This window comes from Esox lucius, chromosome 20 (assembly GCF_011004845.1).
Source record: "Esox lucius isolate fEsoLuc1 chromosome 20, fEsoLuc1.pri, whole genome shotgun sequence".
In the NCBI taxonomy this organism is placed as follows: Eukaryota; Metazoa; Chordata; class Actinopteri; order Esociformes; family Esocidae; genus Esox; species Esox lucius.
The window spans coordinates 29,694,705-29,716,526 of NC_047588.1; the positions used below are offsets into that span (position 1 = coordinate 29,694,705).

The 21,822-nt window shown below is 43.5% G+C and overlaps 1 protein-coding gene across 5 annotated transcripts in view; it reads left to right on the forward strand.

Moving 5' to 3' along the window:
* The window catches only part of atp8b2 (ATPase phospholipid transporting 8B2), a 53,180-nt gene extending 33,546 nt beyond the window's left edge, over positions 1 to 19,634 (forward strand). For all 5 annotated transcript variants that reach the window (XM_020041336.3, XM_013139434.4, XM_020041335.3 and 2 more), the window contains 17 exons: positions 11 to 131; positions 318 to 405; positions 516 to 550; positions 688 to 847; positions 2,294 to 2,482; positions 4,004 to 4,119; positions 4,967 to 5,131; positions 5,270 to 5,381; positions 5,880 to 5,985; positions 6,107 to 6,362; positions 8,445 to 8,628; positions 12,931 to 13,154; positions 15,201 to 15,284; positions 15,413 to 15,658; positions 15,801 to 16,070; positions 16,504 to 17,046; positions 17,231 to 19,634. In XM_020041336.3, the coding sequence (XP_019896895.2) occupies positions 11 to 131; positions 318 to 405; positions 516 to 550; positions 688 to 847; positions 2,294 to 2,482; positions 4,004 to 4,119; positions 4,967 to 5,131; positions 5,270 to 5,381; positions 5,880 to 5,985; positions 6,107 to 6,362; positions 8,445 to 8,628; positions 12,931 to 13,154; positions 15,201 to 15,284; positions 15,413 to 15,658; positions 15,801 to 16,070; positions 16,504 to 17,046; positions 17,231 to 17,356 (3,025 nt within the window). In that variant the 3' untranslated portion in view covers positions 17,357 to 19,634. The remainder of the gene's footprint in view (positions 1 to 10; positions 132 to 317; positions 406 to 515; positions 551 to 687; positions 848 to 2,293; positions 2,483 to 4,003; positions 4,120 to 4,966; positions 5,132 to 5,269; positions 5,382 to 5,879; positions 5,986 to 6,106; positions 6,363 to 8,444; positions 8,629 to 12,930; positions 13,155 to 15,200; positions 15,285 to 15,412; positions 15,659 to 15,800; positions 16,071 to 16,503; positions 17,047 to 17,230) is intronic.
* The last annotated feature ends 2,188 nt before the right edge of the window (positions 19,635 to 21,822 follow it).

Here is a 21,822-nt window from a genome sequence, read left to right on the forward strand (position 1 = left end):
CTCACTCCAGTGTGGAAGTGATCAGGCTGGGTCACAGCTACTTCATCAACTGGGATCGGAAGATGTTTTGTACTCAGTGCAGTACAGCAGCTGAAGCCCGGACCACCACACTGAACGAGGAACTGGGTCAGGTGGGGATAATTTCACATCGTACTGTGATCAATTAGGTGTGCTTGCTGAAAGCAACGGCCATCTTTAGAAACCATTTGTGTCCTCTGCAGTGTTAGTCTAAAAACCATCACGTGTGGAATATGTGGATGTAGGTCAAGTGATTCTGTGCTGTCTTGATACCAAATGATTGATATTCATGAATACAGGTGGAGTACATATTCAGTGATAAGACAGGAACCCTGACTCAGAACATCATGAGCTTTAACAAGTGCTCTATCAATGGACAGGCCTATGGTAGGTACGCACATGCGCGCACACACACACACACACACACAGTTTTAGTCTTCTTTGTGGGGCTGGTTGGTTCTTGAAGGTAAATGTGTGTGTGTATGCTTGATTCTCAGGTGAAGTGATCAACCCTCCGGGAACACAGCCACAGGTGAGCAAATAATGTATGACCAACAACCTCTGTCAATGACATCACTCAGGCACGTGGCTGTTTGACCACAGAGGAATTCCCAGCATGAACAGTGAGTAATATTAAACTTTGACCCTTTGTCCTCTCCACCTCTCCAGAGGTTGGACTTCTTGTCCTTCAACCCCCTGGCAGACCCTGACTTCTGTTTCTATGACAACGCTCTGTTGGAGTCAGTGAAACTTGGAGATCCGCACAGCCAGGAGTTCTTCCGTCTGCTCTCCCTCTGTCACACTGTCATGAGCGAGGAGAAGAAGGAGGGTGAGAGAAGGATCGAGGGAGGATGAATAGATTCCTCTCTTAGGTTGAACTTGCTAATCATTTTTGTATGCAGATGTGTGCAAACATGTAGTTTGTTTTCCAGTAAACAGCACAATGACAGGCTTGAGTACGTGTTCATCAGTGTCTCAGAAAGCCAGCAAATCTGTACCCATAAGATATACATTCAGTTTACATTTTGGGTTCTCATACGCTTACAATGTGTGTTTTTTAAACTGTCACTAAGATTGTTTGTTTTTGCAAGATGCCTCTTGTGGTTTCCACTGGTCATTGACACACTGTAGGTCGTAGCAAAAGCTACCCAATGAGCCACTTCATTGGTTGAAATTGACATTGTTTTTAAATATAATGCAGCTGATTTGAGAAGGGGACAAAGACATTATGTCAAGTTGGACATTAATAAAAGTCTAAAGAGTAGTTTAAGTGCCCTTAAAAGGAATGTTTAGTTGCGGCCAAATATATTTACATCCTTGCTCTAGTTATAAAATAATTCCCTATTTCATCAAAAATAATTTGAATGTGAATGACAAAATTATGCTTTGATTTGTTTCACAAACTACACAGGACCACGAAAAAAGTCTCAGAACAGAAATTGTGCATTTAAAAAAAATTTGCACCCTTCTAACAAATTCTAAATAATTATGTTAGATCCTCTAAATGTACTATGTTATTTATAAAATAAAATAAAGTGCTCAAAGAAAGGAACCCCCTACCTATAGTCAAATCTGGAGGAGGTTATAAAATGCTGTGGGGCTGCTTTGCTGGCTCTGGTACTTGGGAACTCGACCATGAATGGCGTCATGACTTTAGTTGATTATGTATGTGTTTTAGAATTTAATGTTGCAAAGTTCAACCTAATGTCAAACACTGGGTCTCCGTCTAAGGTTGTGGGTTTTTCACCAGGACAATGACCCGGAAAGCGCTCAGGAATGACTAAAGAAAGTCTGGATCATAATGGCATAGAAAATCTATAGCAAGAGTTGTTAAGCGAAGGCACCCCTCACAAATGTTGCAGTTAAATCGTGCTGATCCTCTGAGGACTCCCCATGTTCTGCCACCAACATGGGGCCCATCACCACATAAAGGGGTCTATAGAATGGAACTGATTTCAATTCCTTCCCTTCCTCTGATGCTCTGATGTCTTTCCATGTACATTCAATGTACAATATAATATTATTTTGTATGTACAATTCAAAGGCATATTACACTCACTTTTTATCTATAATATTCAATACTACTTCCCATATTTTTAATATTCCACATCCTACTCTATTATTTAAAATTGCTGCTAGTTTACATTAAGTATATTATTTCTATATTTTTGCTTTGTATATTTCTTTATTCTTACTACGTAGATGTGTGCAGGATGACCTTGTGTTATTTGGTGCATTTGATAAATTAACTTTGAACTTGAACTCGTCCCTCCAGGAGAGTTGGTGTATAAGGCCCAGTCTCCAGATGAGGGGGCGTTGGTGACTGCAGCCAGGAACTTTGGTTTTGTGTTCCGATCCAGAACCCCCGGTACTGTGACTGTGACAGAACTGGGACGGTCCGTTACTTATACCCTTCTGGCCATCCTGGACTTCAACAACATACGCAAGAGGATGTCTGTGATAGGTACAGTACACACACTCATACATGCACACTCTTAGTTAAGTGTAGAGATGCAATGCACTGATGACATACAGATGTCATAAATACGAATTGTATCAACAGCTTTGACAATAAAACATTTTTGTGTTTAAAAAAAAGCAAAAAAAGAACAATAATGGGTGTCCGTTACAGACATAATACACCTCGAAATAATCTACAGTTGTATCCATAAGAAAGCCTATCTCAATGAATTTAATAAAATAGCAAATATATCTTTCATGTCACAATGTTTAGAAATGCAGAAATGTAGCTTTTTTACAACAGCTTATTTTTTTCCACCACATAAAATAAGTTGAATTGCATGTAGTAGTTATGGCGGTATCTTCACTCTGTCCCATGGCAACATAACAGAAATAAACTCTAATGAATGTGTGTGTTGCAAGAGCAAGGAACCAGGTGCAGGCAGGAGTAGTCGGTGTTGAATCTTTAATAAAACAAAAAAACACAGAGCACAAAAAACACTATGAAAGAAAAGGGCTGACTTCAGCAGCAAAATAAATGTAGCAACGGGTATAAGGAACCCCCCCCAGAACCAAAGCCTCCCCAGGAATATTTTAGGGGGGCTATGGGGGTGCCCGAGGAGGGTCTTGGCGACTGGGACAGGAGAGGGCGCCAGGGCGGCCGCGATGGCGACCAGACCCCGGCAAGCTCAGGCAGTGCAGGCCACTCCTCTTCGGGGCTCAGGCGGCTGGCAGGTAGGAGGTGTTGGCTGCCGCTTCTGGCAGGTAGGAGGCGCTGGCTGCCGCTTCTGACAGTTAGGAGGCGCCAGCTGCAACTCCTAAGCAGCAAGAGGCGCCGGCTGCGGCTCCTGGGCAGCAGGGGGCGGCCAACGCCGTGGCGCTGGCACCGGACGTAGAGGGGGTGCCGTCAAGACCCTCCTCGGGCACCCCCATAGCCCCCCCTAAAAAATTCCTGGGGAGGCCTTGGTTCTGGGGGGGACCGCGGACCAGGCGTTGGGCACCTCGCCCTAGAGTGCGGTGCTGCCCGTTTTGGCTGGGCCCTCCCAGACGAAGGGAAGATGTCCCTCCCCAACTGGAACGAGTACCGGGCCAGCAGCTCCTTGGTCCCGGTGATGGCCCGTAGTCTGCACGCCTCCACTAGTGTTCGTTCGATGCGCTCTTCAGTGAAGGGTGCTTCCCACTCCAGTTGGTGGTGGCGCACCGAGCCGAGCAAACATTCGAGGAGGCAGCGGTTCCAGATAATGTCCTCCTCTCTATTAGCCTGCTGGTTCCGGGTTTAGTGGATCATTCTGTAATGAAGGTGGTTTTGCGAGAGCAAGGAACCCGGTGCAGGCAGAAGACATGTGACACAACAAGTCCGGGATGCATTCATGTGGGGGTTGGAACTGAAGGTGTATGGAACGGTGGTGCTGCTGCTCACCGTACCATGACAAACAGGACATTCACTACACCATGGCAAAAATGGAACACTTTTCTAAACACCAATAATATTAATAGTATATGTCCCTGTGTGTCCTGTCTGCAGTGCGGAACCCAGAGGGGAGGATTCGCCTGTATTGTAAAGGAGCTGATACGCTGCTGTTTGAGAGGCTCCACCCCTCCAACCATCACCTGATGAACATCACAACAGATCACCTCAATGTGAGTTACAGCCATGCAGATACACACCAGACATCCAGTCATACCCACAATTACAGTCAGAAGGCCTATTTACGCTATAACAACTGACTTGACATGACATTCACATCATATGTAGTAAAATAAAAATCTGTTCACTCATGCAACGAGAAAGTGTCTCACTCAAAAAGTTTCAAATGTGTGCATGCAGTGCCTTGCCTTGTCAAAATGTGTTGCTTTGTACCAACAGTGCTGGAGAGTCGGCTAGCTCGCTTCTTCAGTGTTTTATATATTAAGTTATTTTCATGAACGGAACAGTTAGAACAGTAGTCACATTAATTAAAATCAATCCCAATAATATAAATAATTACTGCAGTTTCACCATTTTCTTGCTGCTATGCGAGATATTCCGACTATGACCTCACACAACTATGATACATTTTTGTTATTTGACCTGTCAGATTTAGCACTACTGCCCTGTAGTGGTTAGAGGTTTTCATACATGTGCTTCTCTCTGAATTTGAGGTGTTAAGGCAAATGTCTGTGTGCTGGGGATGGTGTTAATTTGAGGTGTTAAGGTGAATGTCTGTGTGCAGGAGTGTGATGGGGATGGTGTTAATTTGAGGTGTTAAGGTGAATGTCTGTGTGCAGGAGTGTGCTGGGGATGGTGTTAATTTGAGGTGTTAAGGTGAATGTCTGTGTGCAGGAGTGTGATGGGGATGGTGTTAATTTGAGGTGTTAAGGTGAATGTCTGTGTGCAGGAGTGTGCTGGGGATGGTGTTAATTTGAGGTGTTAAGGCGAATGTCTGTGTGCAGGAGTGTGATGGGGATGGTGTTAATTTGAGGTGTTAAGGTGAATGTCTGTGTGCAGGAGTGTGCTGGGGATGGTCTGCGGACTCTGGCCCTGGCCTACAGAGACCTGTCCGAGGAGCAGTGGGAGGAGTGGTCCGAGAGCCACCGTCTTGCAGACAGATCCACAGATTGCAGGGAGGACAGACTGGCTGCCACATATGAACACATAGAACAGGACATGATGGTACCACGCTGTGTGTGTTTATGTGTGTGTTAGTGAAAGTGAGCCTTGGGTGTTGTTTCTGTAAAATAATTGGAACAAATTATTTCTTATGAACGTCTATGGTATATTTAGTAGAAGGTTGGTTGTGTTGTACTCCAGCTCCTGGGTGCCACAGCCATAGAAGATAAGCTACAGGAGGGAGTTCCAGAGACCATTGCCATCCTCTCTCTCGCTAACATCAAGATCTGGGTCCTCACCGGAGACAAGCAGGGTAAGACAAACACACACACACATTTACTGTAGGTCCTCACTGGAGACAAGCAGGGTAAGACAAACACACACACACATTTACTGTAGGTCCTCACTGGAGGAAGCAGGGTAAGACAAACACACACACACATTTACTGTAGGTCCTCACTGGAGGAAGCAGGGTAAGACAAACACACACACACATTTACTGTAGGTCCTCACTGGAGAAAGCAGGGTAAGACAAACACACACACACATTTACTGTAGGTCCTCACTGGAGGAAGCAGGGTAAGACAAACTCACACACACATTTACTGTAGGTCCTCACTGGAGAAAGCAGGGTAAGACAAACACACACACACATTTAGATCCTCACCTGAGAAAGCAGGGTAAGTTTGGTTTTTATGTCCTCGTGGTGCCCAAAAATCTGGAAATCGATGTTCCATATTCCCTAGCCTTAATCCTTACCCTAAAATAATCTTTACCTCTCTCTTTATCCACTCTGTCTTCGGCTTCACAGAGACAGCTGTGAATATAGGTTACTCCTGTAAGATGCTGACCGATGATATGACTGAAGTCTTCATCATCAGTGGTTACACTGTGCAGAGTGTACGGGAAGAACTCAGGTGGGCGGACATTACTCTGGTTACCTCTGTTGAACTCTCTCTATTCATCCTTCTCTGTCAAACAATCCTTGCGCTCTGGTTATTTTTCCTCACTCGTGTTCCCCAATATATCTCTCTCCAGGAGAGCGAGGGAGAGGATGATCCAGTTTGCCCATACGAGAGAGGAAGGGAAGGAGGGGGGTGTAGAGGAATGGGGGGAGGCCTGTTCTCTGGGTAATGGGTTTAGTGGAGGAGGGGGAGATATGGGAGGAGGGAGAGAATGGCCATCTGTGGAGGAGAAACAGCAGCAGTGCCCCCCTCCCCCTGGCCCCCCCTCCTCCACCACACTAGACTCCATATCTGGAGAGTTTGCCCTCGTCATCAACGGACACAGTCTGGTGGGTGAGCTAAATGTATATACAGTGGATATAAAAAGTCTACACACCCCTGTTAAAATGCCAGGTTCTTGTGATGTAAAAGAATGAGACAAAGATACATCATGTCAGAACTTTTTCCACCTTTAATGTGACCTATAATGTGAACAATTCAATAAAAAAAAAATTAAAAACACACAAAAGCCTGGTTGCTTAAGTGTGCACAACCTTAAACTAATACTTAGTTAAAGCACCTTTTGATTTTATTACAGCACTCAGTCTTTTTAGGTAGGAGTCTATTAGCATGGCACATTTTGACGTGGCAATATTTGCCCACTCTTCTTGGCAAAAGCGCTCTAAATCTGTCAGATTCTGAGGACATCTCCTGTGCACAGACCTCTTCAGATCACCCCACAGATGTTCAGTTGGATTCAGGTCTTTGCTCTGGCTGGGCCATTCCAAAATGTTAATCTTCTTCTGGTGAAGCCATGATTTTGTGGATTTGGATATGTGCTTTGGGTGGTTGTCATGCTGAAATGTGAACTTCCTTTTCATCTTCAGCTTTCTTATGGAAACCTGAAGGATTTGTGCAACAATTGCCTAGTATTTGGAACTGTTCATAATTCCCTCAACTCTAACTTATGCCCTGGTTCCAGCTGAAGAAAAACAGCCCCAAAGCATGATGCTGGCACCACCATGCTTCACTGTGGGTATGGTGTTCTTTGGGTGATGTGCAGTGTTGTTTTGACACCAAACATACCTTTTGGCCAAAAAGTTCATCCTTGGTTTCATCAGACCATAACACATTTTCCCACGTTCTTCTGGGGACTTGATTTTTGTTTTTGCAAACTTCACCCAGGCTTGGATGTTTTTCTTTGTATGAAAAGGCTTGCCCCCCTAACCCATAGCCCATTCATATGAAGAATATGGGAGATTGTTGTCACATGTAGCACACAGCCTGTACTTGCTAGAAATTCCTGCTGTTCCTTTAATGTTGCTGTAGGCCTCTTGGAAGCCTCCCTGACCAGTTTTCTTCTCGTCTTTTCATCAATTTTGGAGGGACGTCCAGTTCTTGGTAATGTCTCTGTTGTGCCATATTTTCTCCACTTGATGATGACTGTCTTCACTGTGTTCCATGATATATCTAATGCTTTGGAAATTATTTTGTACCCTTCTCCTGACTGATATCTTTCAACAGTGAGATCCCTCTGGTGCTTTGGAAGCTCTCTGCGGACCATGGCTTTTGCTCTGAGATCCAACTAAAATCCTACTAGAACAGCTGAACTTTATTTGTGATTAATCAGCGTCATTTTAAATGATGGCAGGTGTGTAATGACTTCTATTTAACATGAGTTTGAATGTGATTGGTTAATTCTGAACACAGCCTCATCCCCAGTTATAAGAGGGTTTGCACACTTATGCAACCAGGTTATGGTAAGGTAAATTTTTTTCATTTTCCCCCTCGAAGATTTCAGTTTGTTTTTCAGTTGAATTGTTCACATTATAGGTCGCATTAAAAGTGGAAAAAGTTCTAACATGATTTATCTTTGTCTCATTCTTTTACATCACAAAAACCTGGCATTTGAACAGGGCTGTGTAGATTTTTATATCCACTGTACATACAGTACCCGTGAGAAGTCTGGACACACCTACTCATTCAAAATGATTCCTTTATTTTGACTATTCCACATTGAAGACATCAAATTACATAAATAACGCATATGGAATAATGTAGTAACCAAAAACTGTTTAACTTTCTCATGAAGCTAACTTAGAAAATGCCAAGATATCATCATTGCAAAGGGTGGCTACTTTGAATAATCTACAAATTAAATCTATTTTGATCTGTTTCAAACTTTTTTGTTTGCTACATGCTTCCTTATGTGTTATTTTGTTGTTTTGATATCTTCACTGTTATTCTACAATGTGGAAAATGGTTAAAAAGAAATACCCATGAATGAGTAGGTGTTTTGAGACTTTCAACTGGTACTATATGCATTTTCAATCTTAAATTGTTATCAAAGTTTGGCAAACTAGTTATGTCTATCCTGATTCAAACAAACAACTACCCTCTGCCTTCTCCCGCCCTGTCTGCATGTCTGTTAGGCTCATGCGTTGGAGGCTGACATGGAGGGGGAGTTTGTGTCGACTGCTTGTGCCTGCAGGGCAGTAATCTGCTGCCGGGTGACGCCCCTACAGAAAGCCCTGGTGGTGGAGGTCATCAAAAAACACAAGAAGGCAGTCACACTGGCCATAGGAGACGGGGCAAACGATGTTAGCATGATCAAGAGTAAGTTATGGAGAAGGAGAGATGGGGCTTTACACATTTTGTAGTTATTTTTTATTTTTTTATTGTGTTTATACAGGGAAAGCCAACTGAGACCACGGTCTCATTTACAGACAAATAAAACATAAAACATACAACAAATAAAACAGAAAACAAAATACATTTTTTATAATATCAAACATGTATTGCAAGCATAAAACATTTAAAAATGTAACAAATAAAATAACAAGTACAAATCACTGGAAAGTGGGCAGTCAAGTAACGTTTAAACTGTGCTATGGACACAAGGTCCTTCAACCTAAGGTCATCCTGTAGAACATTCCAGGATTGTGGGGCATAGAAGGTAAACGAAGTTGAGCCAATCTTCGACTCAGCCCTAGGTACCTTGAGAAGTAGCCACTCTTGAGAGCGAGTGTGATATGCATTAATTCTCCAGATTATTTTTGATGAAATGTAATTAGGAAGTTTTCGTAGGATGTCTTTATAAACCAACAACATCCAATGTCTGGCTCTTAAGAATGAAAAAGAGTCCCAACCCATATTAGTGTATAAAAGACTCAAGTATTTAATTGTGCGGGATAATGCTGTGTTGTTCAGTGCATTTGACAAAAAAAAACTGAAACTGAAACCTACATCTCCTGATCTAGAGAACGCCATATACTTGGTTGTATTTGTATTTAAAACCAATGAAAGATCTCTCAGAGAATTTTGGAGCAGTTGGAAGTCCGTTTGTAGCAGTTGTACTCACTTTTGTGAGATACTGTATATATATACAGTGGATATAAAAAGTCTACACACCCCTGTTAAAATGCCAGGTTTGTGTGATCTAAAAGAATGAGACAAAGATAAATCATGTCTGAAAATGTTCCACCTTTAATGTGACCTATAACGTGAACATTTCAATTGAAAAACAAACTGAAATCTTTGAGGGGGAAAAATAAAAAACTAAAATAACCTGGTTGCATAAGTGTGCACACCCTCAAACTAATTCTTTGTTGAAGCATTTTTTGATTTTATTACAGCACTCAGTCTTTTTGGGTAGGAGTCTATTAGCATGGCACATCTTGACGTGGCAATATTTGCCCACTCTTCTTTGCAAAAGCGTTTCAAATATATCAGATTGCAAGGACATCTCCTGTGCACAGCCCTCTTCAGATAACGCCACAGATGTTCAATTGGATTCAGGTCTGGGCTCTGGCTGGGCCATTCCAAAATGTTAATTGTCTGTTGAAGCCATGTTTTGTTGATTTGGATGTGTGCTTTGGGTCATTGTCGTGCTGAAAGGTGAACTTCATCTTCAGCTTTCTAATGGATGCCTGAAGGTTCTGTGCCAAAATTGCCTGGTATTTGGAACTGTTCATTATTCCATAATTCCCTCCACCCTGACTAAGGCCCCGGTTCCAGCTGAAGGAAAACAGCCCCAAAGCATGATGCTGCCACCACCATGCTTCACTGTGGGTATGGTGTTCTTTAGGTTATGTGCAGTGTTCTTTTTGTGCCAAAAATACCTTTTGGAATTATGGCCAAAAAGTTCAACCTTGGTTTCATCAGGCCATAACACATTTTCCCACGTGATTTTGGGGGACTTGATGTTTGTTTTTGCAAACTTTAGCCAGGCTTGGAAGTTTTTTTTTTGTAAGAAAAGGCTTCCATTTTGCCACTCTAACCCTTAGCCCATTCTAATGAAGAATATGGGAGATTGTCACATGTAGCACACAGCCAGTACTTGCCAGAAATTCCTGCATTTCCTTTAATGTTGCTGTAGGCCTCTTGGAAGTCTCCCTGACCGTTTTTCTTCTCGTCTTTTCATCAATTTTGGAGGGATGTCCAGTTCTTGGTAATGACTCTTTTAATAGATTTTTGAGAGGTGATTTTTTTTGTATTAATCGCTCCACCACCACCCTTAATCTGTTCTGAATACATTGTATCCATCCAGAGCTCTATCTGCATCATTGCTCTTAGTTAACCGTGTTTCAGATAAAATCACTATATGGATTTGCCTTCTGTACTAGAATCTTAATGTCCAACTTAGAAAATAGACTTCTTACATTTAAGTGCAAAAAAACCAAGGATTTTCAAGAAAAACAGTTTTACCACCCAAACCAGTTGGTCTAGAGGAGATATGACGAGTAGAAATATAAATCATATTTCCAGGGTTTAAGCCATTTGGCCTGTAAGTTTGACCATTCACAGTATCACATGCTCCCAGCGTAACCAATATCAAAATGTTATACCCAATTGAACATGGATCACAACTCTTTATCATAATAGAGGGCTATAAAATAGACTCATGTGAAAAATAGTTATTTTAATAGTGCTTAGAGGAAATTACATTGATTACCTTTATTTCAGTCACTGTTTCAGTATCACAATGTGAAGTTGGAAGAGGATGATTTGGGTGAAACCTGCCATTTTCAAAGTCAAAGTATTTTATTGTCAATGGCACAAAATAACACAGTGTTGTTCTGAGCAGTGAAATTCGTATGACATGGCACGTGACATCTACGCAGTAAGCATTAAGTAAAATATAAAGCAAAAAAAATATCTATAGAAAAAATATATACATAACAATGTAAACTAGCAGAAATTCTGTGTGTCGTCAGGGTGATGTCACCGTCCGTAGATCTATTTTTTTTTTACTCTCCTCACGTCGGCTGTAGCTTGGGACAGAGTGCAGTCATCCTGGTGCATAGAAAGGTGTTGAGCTTGTCGGGAGGGAGGCGGTAGGCTGGGCATCATTACTCATATTTGTCCTGTTGAAATCGCCAACAACGATAGCTGCTGCCTCAGGGTGTGTCCTCTAGTCTATTAATTACTCCTTATAGGTGTAATTACTCCTTATAGATAAAATGCGAGCGTGTTTTATCCGCCTGAGGGGTTATGTTGACGGCTGTGTTTATAATGGAGCTGAATTCCTGCGGAAAGTAGAAGGGCCGTACTTCTATAGTTTGGAGCTCCAGGTCTGGTGAGCAGTGTGTTGAAAGTACTGCAACATTCAATCCCCAGTGAGTTAACCATAATGCAGACCCCACCTCGCCTTTACGTTTAACTAGTTCTGTCCTGCCGGTAGATGGAAAAACCAGCTGGGGTAATGGCCAAGTTAGGCACCATAGGGTCTAGCCAGGTCTCAACAAATGCCAGCGCAGAGCAGTTCGCAATGTCCCGCTGGAAGTTAATCTGAGCGTGTAGTTCGTCCTTTTTATTGTCCAGGGATTGAACATTTGCTAGTAAAATGCTCGGTAATGGCAGATTGCAGTATCTCGTCCGAGATCTATATTGGGTACTGGCATGTTTGCCTCTCTTTTTTCTCCTTGTTAACAAATCGGCGGCAGGACAAAGGAGTCACAGCAAGTGCTCCGGTAAGGAGAGAAAAGGTCTTTATTCAGTGATGAACAAACTTCCAAAAGTGGTACTTGATCATACTGTATGAGCAACAGTGCAGCATGAACAAAAATAAAAACAATATAAACAGTAATAAGGAAAAAATTATGTAGTGATGTGGGTAGATTTGGGAACCTTTGAGTGAGATAAGGGGAAAGAGATGTGCTCTGACAGCAGTCTATTTTTTAGAGGAGGGAAAGTCCCCAGAATCTACACTTAATTTGTTTGTGTTTCTTTCTCCTTAGGTCCCCTTTTCTCACACCTCACAAACTCTTTCACAACTGAGTGTGTGTCTACATCTGTGTGTCCACTTACATATGTGTTTGTGTGTGTTCTTTAATTAGCATGTTTCTGTGTGTGTGTGTGTGTGTGTGTGTGAAAAGCAGAAGAGAAGAGGCCTCTTGGGGAAGAGACTGTTGGGTTCATATCCTGTGTAAAATCTGGGCTTGACACCATGTTCTTCCAAAAATGTTTCAACTTCTGTGTAATTACTCAACCTGTTGATCTCTAGAACAGTACATACTAAACCTGATCCAGGCATAACCAGCACTGGTCAACGCTAGAAAAATGATGTGGGTCATTTTGAATATCTGAAATATCTCATTATTAGTCATGCCCCTAAAATCCAAACAAGGATATGTGTTATTAGAATGTTGTTTTCAAGAACAGAATGTCTATTATAAGCAGTTTAAAAGGATGTCAGGTTTGTAAACCTGACCCTGGGGTATCCAGTGATTACCAAACCTGATCCTGGGGTATCCAGTGATTACCAAACCTGACCCTGGGGTATCCAGTGATTATCAAACCTGACCCTGGGGTATCCAGTGATTACCAAACCTGACCCTGGGGTAGACCCACTTAATGGTTAAACATACTGTTTTGATCCAGTTTTTTCCTTGCATTGTCATTTTCCCTCCTCCTCAGCGGCTCATATAGGAGTAGGTATCAGTGGTCAGGAGGGCATCCAGGCTGTGCTGGCATCTGACTACTCCTTCTCCCAGTTCCGCTTCCTCCAGCGCCTGCTCCTGGTCCACGGCCGCTGGTCCTACCTCCGCATGTGTCGCTTCCTCTGTTACTTCTTCTACAAGAACTTCGCCTTCACCATGGTGCACTTCTGGTTTGGCTTCTTCTGTGGCTTCTCTGCCCAGGTGAGGGTCTAACATTCATTAGAGATCTTATGCAAAGCTCAGAAAATTAAGGAAACACGTAATCATCACATTCAAACACCAAGTCAGTTAGTCAGTTAATCTTCAGGGATATTAATTTGTCCAGTTAGGAAGAACAAGCGATTGTGAATCAATGTCACTTAATTTAAAGTGACAACAGGTGCACTGGAGAGGCAACAGCAAGACAACCCCAAAAAAAGGGAGAGGTTTTGCAGGTGGTTGCTCTCTCGTTATACTCCCTGACTGATTATCCTCTAGTTTTGCATTTTTGCTGTTTTTAGTGTTTAGTGTTTTTTTAGTGTTCTTGTCACTAGTGGTAGCATGAGGCGGTACCTGCAGCCCATTCAGATTGCACAGGTAGTCCAGCTTCTCCAGGATGGCAAATCCATTAGTGCTGTCCCAGTACAGTCCCAAGAGCATGGAGGAGATACCAGGAGAGCTGGGCCATTACACAAGGAAAGCTGGACAGAGCCGTAGAAGGGCATCAACCCAGCAGCAGGCCTGGTATCTGCTCCTTTGTGAGAGGAGGAACAGGAGGAGCACTGCCAGAGTCCTACAAAATTACCTCCAGCGGACTATTGGTGTGCATGTTTCTGTCAGAAACAGACTCCATGAGGGTGGCATGAGAGCCTGACGTCCTCTACCTGTGCTCACAGCCCAGCACCGTGCAGCTTGATTGGCATTCGCTAGAGAACACTCATTTGGCAGATCCGCCATTGGTGCCCCGTTCTCTTCACAGATGGGAGCAGGGAGCTCATGTGACAGATGTCAAAGGCTGTGGTGAACATTACGCTGCCAGCATGACCGGTTTGGCGGTCACTGATGTTCTGAGGAGGCATATCCTTAGAGGTTCACACAGACCTCCACGTGCTAGCCAACGGTACCCTGACTGCTGTTATGTACCGGGATGAAATCCTCAGACACACTGTCAGACCTTACGGTGGTGCAGTGGGCCCTGGGTTCCTCCTGGTGCAGGACAACACCCGGCCTCATGTGCCCAGAGTGTGTAGGCAGTTCCTGGATGACGAAGGCATTGATGCCATTGACTGGCCCTCACATTCCCCAGACCTGAATCCAATTGAGAACCTTTGGGATTTTTTGTATCAGTGCTTCCAACGCTGCCAAGTAGACTGTCCAGGAGATCACCGATGCCCTGATCCAGGTCTGGGAGACGTTGTCAGGAGTGCATACATACACACTACTGAGTCACATTATGAGTTGCCTTGATGAAAATTCACAGAAGTTTTGAGCACCTTTAATTTCAATTGTTTACTTTGATATTCGGTGTGATTTTGAATCTAGACCTCTATCGGTTGGTGATTTTGGTTTCCATTGATCGTTGTTACGTCATTTTATTCTCAGCAAATTACACAATGTACAGTTAAGATTTTGATCTTTAATATATTAAGTTCATCGAGACCTGATGTGTGATTTTGGTGTTCCATTAATATTTTTGAGCAGTGTACTTGGTCAAGTCAGGATAAAGTAATCTTGGAATAACTGTCAAGATACATGTTCCACTTTGCTGGTGTCTACAGGCTGATAAATATCCTGTATGAATCAACTTTCTTTCATGTATTATTTATAACTAAAGAAAAACTGTGGACTAATTAGCTCACATTTTTTGTGTCAGAGCTGTAAAGGCTATATTCGGGGGGAAAACTGCTCACACTAACATGTCATTGAAAGCAAAGGTCACTACCAAAGGTTTCTGGGGCTGCCTTCGTCGGAGCTTTCAAAGCACATTGAATTGCTTCTACATATGAACTGTGCTATATAAATAAACCGGCTCGCTTGCTACCTCTGATCGTACCATTACGGCTGACACAGTCATGGCGCGGACAGTTACCTAACGGGAGCTGCGGTTGGAAATGCTGAGGGGACCCGTGTTCGTCTGCTCTCACCACGCTGGCATGTTGAAACTATTAGGCTGGAGCTTAAGGTGCTACGTAGTCACATTGGGCCTCACGTACCACCTAATGAACACTTGTTCTTTCTCGGCCTCTCAATCCTCTCTTCCCATGTCAGACGGTGTATGACCAGTACTTCATCACTCTCTACAACATCGTCTACACCTCCCTACCAGTGCTGGCCATGGGAATATTTGACCAGGTGAATCTCCACACGCACACACACACACACACATTCTGTTTTTTTTTTATCTACAAATGACGTCACGCCCGAAGGACCTACGTGAACGGTCATAAAACGGGAATTGTCTGTCCCCCCATGGTGTGCAGGACGTCCCGGAGCAGCGTAGTCTGGAATACCCCAAGCTGTACGAGCCAGGTCAACTCAACCTGCTGTTCAACAAAAGAGAATTCTTCATCTGTATAGCTCAGGGCATCTACACCAGCATTGTGCTGTTCTTCGTACCCTACGCCGTGCTGTCCCAGGCCTCACAGGGCACCGGTGAACCCCTCGCTGACTACCAGACCTTCGCAGTTACAACGGCCACTGCCCTCGTCATCGTCGTCAGCGTGCAGGTGAGGTGGCGAGGGTCTGTGGTAGTTCCTGTCTGTGACGTATGTATGTTTGTAAATTTTTTTCATCTCTCTATTCTTCTCCCTGTTTGTGTTTTGGTGTGTGTGTGTGTTTTGGTGTGTGTGTGTTTTGGTGTGTGTGTAGATTGCCCTGGACACGGGCTACTGGACTGCCATCAATCATTTCTTTGTGTGGGGCTCGTTGGGCACCTTCTTCAGCATCATGCTGGCCATGCACAGCGAATCTCTGTTCAGCATCTTCCCCAAGCAGTTCCACTTCGTGGGCAGTTCCCAGAGCACTCTGGTCCAGCCGCTTGTCTGGCTTACCATCGCCTTGGCTACGGTCATCTGTATCGTTCCAGTTCTGGCTTTCCGCTTCCTCAAACTGGACCTGAAACCCCAGCTATCTGACACCGTAAGGACACTTTACACTCCATACCCCTTCCGCTTGATCCATCCCAGTTACTGGCCCAACACTTAGCAGATTTAAAAGCAGTTCAACTCATGTAGCTCTTAGCAATTAATTCATTTTGAAATCTGTGAATTGAAGCATGCTAGTTGGCTCCTGACTCTAGTCCTTCATGAGTCTCTGTTCTAGTCTACTTCACACTGTCAGCTTCCAGTCCTCTCTTTGTCCTGTTTGGTCTGATTCAGCAGAGGGGAGACAAACAGACAGAATCCAATGTCCCCAAATTCTAGCAATGATTAACTGTGTTTGCGTGCATCTCCGCTCTCTGTACACAGTAGCATCTCTGCTCTGTAAATATTGACTATATCCTTCCTAATAAACTGTAATCACATTATTCTAACAAATGAAACCTCTCCGCCCCCCCCCCCATCTACCTCAGGTACGTCACACCCAGCTGGTGCGTCAGAAGAAGCGGAAGCCAGCCGGACGGGGCATGGGAGGTGTCAGGGGTGGGGTTGGGGGCATGTCTGAGGGACGTCTGGGGATGAGGGGCGGGTCCAGGAGATCGGGTTATGCCTTTGCCCACCAGGAGGGCTTTGGGGAGCTCATTACCTCTGGGAAGAACATGAGGCTGTCTTCTTTGGCGCTGGCCAACTTCGCCTCCAGACACAGCTCCAGCTGGATTGACACGCTGCGCAAGAAGAAGCACTCCACCACACACCCCCCGCAGAGCGCCTCAGGAGAGAGCAGCCCCGCACCCAGTTACGTGTCCGGATCGGCTCCCCCTCTGTCCAATTCGTCCTCACTCCTAGGAGGGTCCCAAGACACGCCCCTCGAGGAGGGAACACACACGCCGCCTGTTTCACTCCCACAGACTGCCCCTGCCCAGGCATTGGCCGGCGGCGCTCTCACCCCCACCTCCGTGAGGAGTCCCGGGGGAGACTCGACTGGTGGCTGGACACTCAGTCTGGGAGCAGTACAGGTGAGACACACACACACGCGCACACACACACACAGGGCCGTGGCCTGGGCCCCCTCTCTTATAGACAACACTGACATTATTACAATCACTGGGCCCTTGCCAAATCATGGGCCACCTTTCCCCATGTTAGTTATGGCCCTGCGCACTCACACACCAGTAACCATCTGTTCCCGCTGTCCTGCAGGAGGCTCTGATTGGTTGGAGGGGTGTCGCTGCTCGCATCAGTGGAACGAACAGCCCGGGACCACCCCTTAATTCCAAGGAAACCAACCAGACAGTGAGAGATGGACAGGCAGATGGACGGACATAGAGAGATGAAAAGCTGTCACGTTTCACTGGATTCTCTCGGATTACTTGAAGACTACTGAATGTGGAATGCTGAGCTTGGGCTGTTTGGAATGGTACTGTCCCTGATATTGGAAGAGAACCAGAATTCCCCTTGCACGCTGGACACACACACACCTGGATCAACGCATCATTTCATTTGTAGGACACTGTTATTTATATATCTGTACGTCGGAGCCATTATGTGTCCACCAACAGTCACGCAGAAGCTACCCACAACTCACTTCTCTGTCTTTCTCAACCAATAAGACAGACTGGAAAAAAATGTTTCTTCATGTAAATTATGAAACCATCTGCTGAGAACCTTGGTTCCACAGAACCAATGAGAGAAACCAGACAAACACCCCACTGTGGGCCAGACATGTCGATGATGTTTACTGTTTGTCGGTATATGTCATAACTTTAGCCCTATGTTGTAGTTGATCATGTCACATGACCTGGCTCTTAGGTCTCATTTCAAGCCTTTTCCAGAAAGGAGAATTACATAACTCTGTAGTTTTCTGAGACTAGAATAGGGGAATGTTTTATGGCCATGTGGCCTGATCGAAAAGGTTATTGGTGATTGCGTGTGTCACAGGATGAAATAGCACAAAAGTTTTTTTTATATAGTCAGCTGTTCATCTGATCTGACATAGTACTCTAATATAAATCCTTAAAAATGCCTCTGTCAAAAGTCACTCAACAGTGATCACAGTATAAACAAATGCAGTGTAAACCAATGCAGTGTTAACTACTAATGCAGTGTAAACCAATGTAGTGTTAACCACCAGTACAGTAGCCAGTAAGGTTGTAGACTTTTTCCTGATACCTGTGTAGTATTTCTGAAATGAGGAATATCTCTAGAAACTGTATTCCTACTCACTAGTTCACCGCACCCAAAGGCTTAGTCAAAGCAGACAGTATTTACATATTGCATAATTCTACAACCTTAACATTCCGTCGGTCTCACTGTCGTTCTCTCTCACTGACCATTCAGATCAGTGTGTTATGATAGGAAGGTCCAGACAATAATTTGGCCAGATATTGAGGGGTTCAGTCAGCCAGCCAATGTCTGAATAATGCATAATGCCCTACATACTGGTGTACTATACTGTTTGTGGTCATTAGATTATGTTGAGAGTGTCTGTGTTCACTATTAGTTCTCAATGAGAACGATCTTCAACTTTACGGGAATACAGGACACAGCAACGCTACTCTTCTTCATCTTCATCCTCCACTGCACCATATTGGTGCACATGCTACATGCCCACAGACAGAACTCCAGCTATGTTTCAGACACTGAGTGAAACCAGTTCACATAGGCGGGGGAGGAGACGGGCTCGCCTGCACATATCTCTTGCTTCGGGTGGGGACTATGATTGTCCCCACCTTGGGACAATCGTTGTGATTTTCTAAAGTGTGTCTTTATAGCAAGACACATCATTAATCCAAGTTGGACTGTTTCTGAGATATCACTGATTAGCGATGTTACAGGTGGATCCATTTTATTGTGGTGGACAATAAGATCTTCAAGGCCTTCATGTTACTTTGGAGCAGTGTGGGAAAGTATGCTGAATGATGTATGTTTCTTAGTCATACATTCATACATGTAGTTAGCTAGAGATTGAGCTGATCTGGTAGCAGGAAAAGCCTAATTTAAATTTGTGAATTTAGGGAGAAATCTGGGGATACTTTAAGCCATAATTACTGTTTAATGATGATCAACCCACTCAATCCCTTCTCTAGCCATAAATTGTGTACAGTAGCTGATTTCTGCTATAGAGAATGTATCCAAGACGTCCTTCAAAACAACTGTAGTGATTAATTCCCTTTCACCCTTTATATAGAGCTCTGGTTAGAAAGCTATATGGTTGAGTCAGCACACCATGTCCACGAAAGACTGGTCCTGGATGTGGAGGGCTGAAACCCCTGGCAATAAGAGAGTAATGGAGTGCTGGAATTAGGACAGAACAGACCAAGGGAAATGGCTCCTAATAGTTTTTACTACTTCCGTGTTATCACCTCATACAATATTGTACTTCAAATACTGGGTATTTCTGGCACCCAAGCAAAGCACCTATTTGAAACCGCTTCAGGCACTTCTGTTAGAAATGTATGTTGTTGTTGGTTTCCATGGAGATGTTTGCTTAAACATGCTGGGTCATCTGTTCCAGAAGGTTGTTTAGATATTCTGTCCAGGGCCTCGTATCTAGTGTAATTGGCTGTTTGGAACAGGTCAATAAAGTATCAACATGTCAACCCTCTTGGAGAGAACACGCACTATATGGCTATTATTTTGCATTTTATGCATGCACTCTTAAGAAAAGAGCTTTTGGACTCTCCACAGGGACAAAAAGTGTCATTCTAATGGTTCAACCAAAATATCCTTTTGTTCTCTGCGGCTAAGGTTCGCATCCATGGGAGAGAAGCTCCGCCACTGCTTCAGGACCTTATGAAAAATTCTATTGAAGACTTGGGGTTGAATTTAAAGTTTGGGGTTAAAGTTAAGGATTTCGGGGAAAATAGGATTTGCAATATTTTTTATATCTCAAAAATGTTTTCCTTACTAGTTAAACAAACATTTGTTTCTGAATGAAAATGTCTGTTACAGAGAGAGAAAGAGATTGTGTGCATGAGCTCGTGAGTAATTGTTTGTCAAGTCTGTCTCAATCCAAAGAGGAAGTTGTGTGGTCCTGTGTAGCTCAGTTAGTACCGCATGGTTCTTGCAATGCCAGAGTCGTGAGTTTGAATACCCCTGAGAGACTGAAACTATAAACTATATGTGTGCACTCCACTGTATGTCACTCTGACTAAGAGTGTCTGCAAAAATGCTTAATGTTTTTGTGCGATTGGGAAATAAGTGTTTACAATAGAAACTATCAAACTAATCTATTGCTGCCTTAAGTACAAACACTGGTCTCAAAGTACAAAAATGCAAACCAGGCCTTATCTCATTAACCAAAAGTGCAATAAAAGGTGAATGTCTTTAGAGAAGAAGGTTATATTGGACTACTGACCATTATGACGCCATTATTGACTACAAAATACTTTCAATATTCTCTGCCTAAACTCCTGCCTAATATGCTGGTCAGAACTGAGCTGGGAAACCCTATGCGTACTGCAACAATTGCCTCAGAAAAGTGGCCTTTATGGGAGAATGGCAAAAAGAAAGCAATTGTTGAAGCAAACTCACATAAAATCTTGGCTAGAGTTTGCCAGAAGTTCTGTGGGTCACTTCTAACACCAAGTGGAAGATTAGCTTTTTAGTCACAAAGCTAAGCCCTATATTTGGCACAGGCCTAGCACTGCAAATCATCCTGAGAACACCATCCTTACTGTGAAGCGTGGTGTTGGCAGTATCATGATATGGAGATGCTTCTCTGCATCAGGGACTGGAAAGCATTAGAAGGTAGAGGGCATGGATGCAGCGAAGTACAGAGAAATCTTGGAAGAAAACTTGAAGAAAGTCTGCTAGAGACCTGGGAATTGGGAAAAGATTCATCTTCCTACAGGACAGGGACATATACATATATACAAACAAAAAGCTAAAGCCACACTGAAGTAGCTTAAAAACTAAAAGTTAAATGTCCTGGAGTGGCCAAATCAATTGGACCTCAGTCCAATTGAAAATATGTGAAAAGTGTAGAACATTTCTGTTCACCAAAGGTTCCCGTCCAACCTGACGGCTAAAGCAATTTTGCAAAGAAGAATGGGCAGGAATCGCTGTGTGCAAAGCTAGTAAAGAGTTGTCCAAATAGACTAATGGCTATATTTGCTGCCAAAGATGCCACTTCCAAATGTAAAATAATGGGGTTAATAATTCGATCAATTAGTGACCTATTTTGTATTTATAGTTAACTTAGAACAATTTGCCCATTTTATTTTTCGTCATTGACAAAAGCTTCTATTTAAACCTATTTTGATTTCATGTTGTAACACCAAAGAGGGTGGTCCAAGAGGGTGAATCATTTTGAGAGCCACTGTCATTTTAGAGTACTGAGTGTGCATAAGCTGATCCAGTAATTCACCCTTCAAATGTTGGTCAGTTCTATTGAGACCACTTGGGAGCTGATATGAGCTACTTCTGCGTCTTCGGGTTTGGGAAAGTTCTTGTTGTCTTCGCAGAAGTAAGACAGAAAAAGACTTGGAGGAAGGAAAGGGCAGGGTCTGTTAGCTGGTGCCTGGTTTTGTCTGACCTTTCCTTTCTATTATTAAATAACAGAAGGGGATTCATTAGATGTTTGTCATATGGTTCCACCAGTGCTGAATGCAGGCGTAAGGGATTTAACTGATCGCTGGGGCCCCAGTTGCTAAGGGGCAACCGATTATTTTGTTTATTTTATTTAAAAAATTGTCAAGTGGCGTCCTTGTTATGGAATCATACATTTTGTATTTTGTGCACCCAAAAGATCTCATTCAAAATATGATCAAAATGTTACCTATAATTAAAAT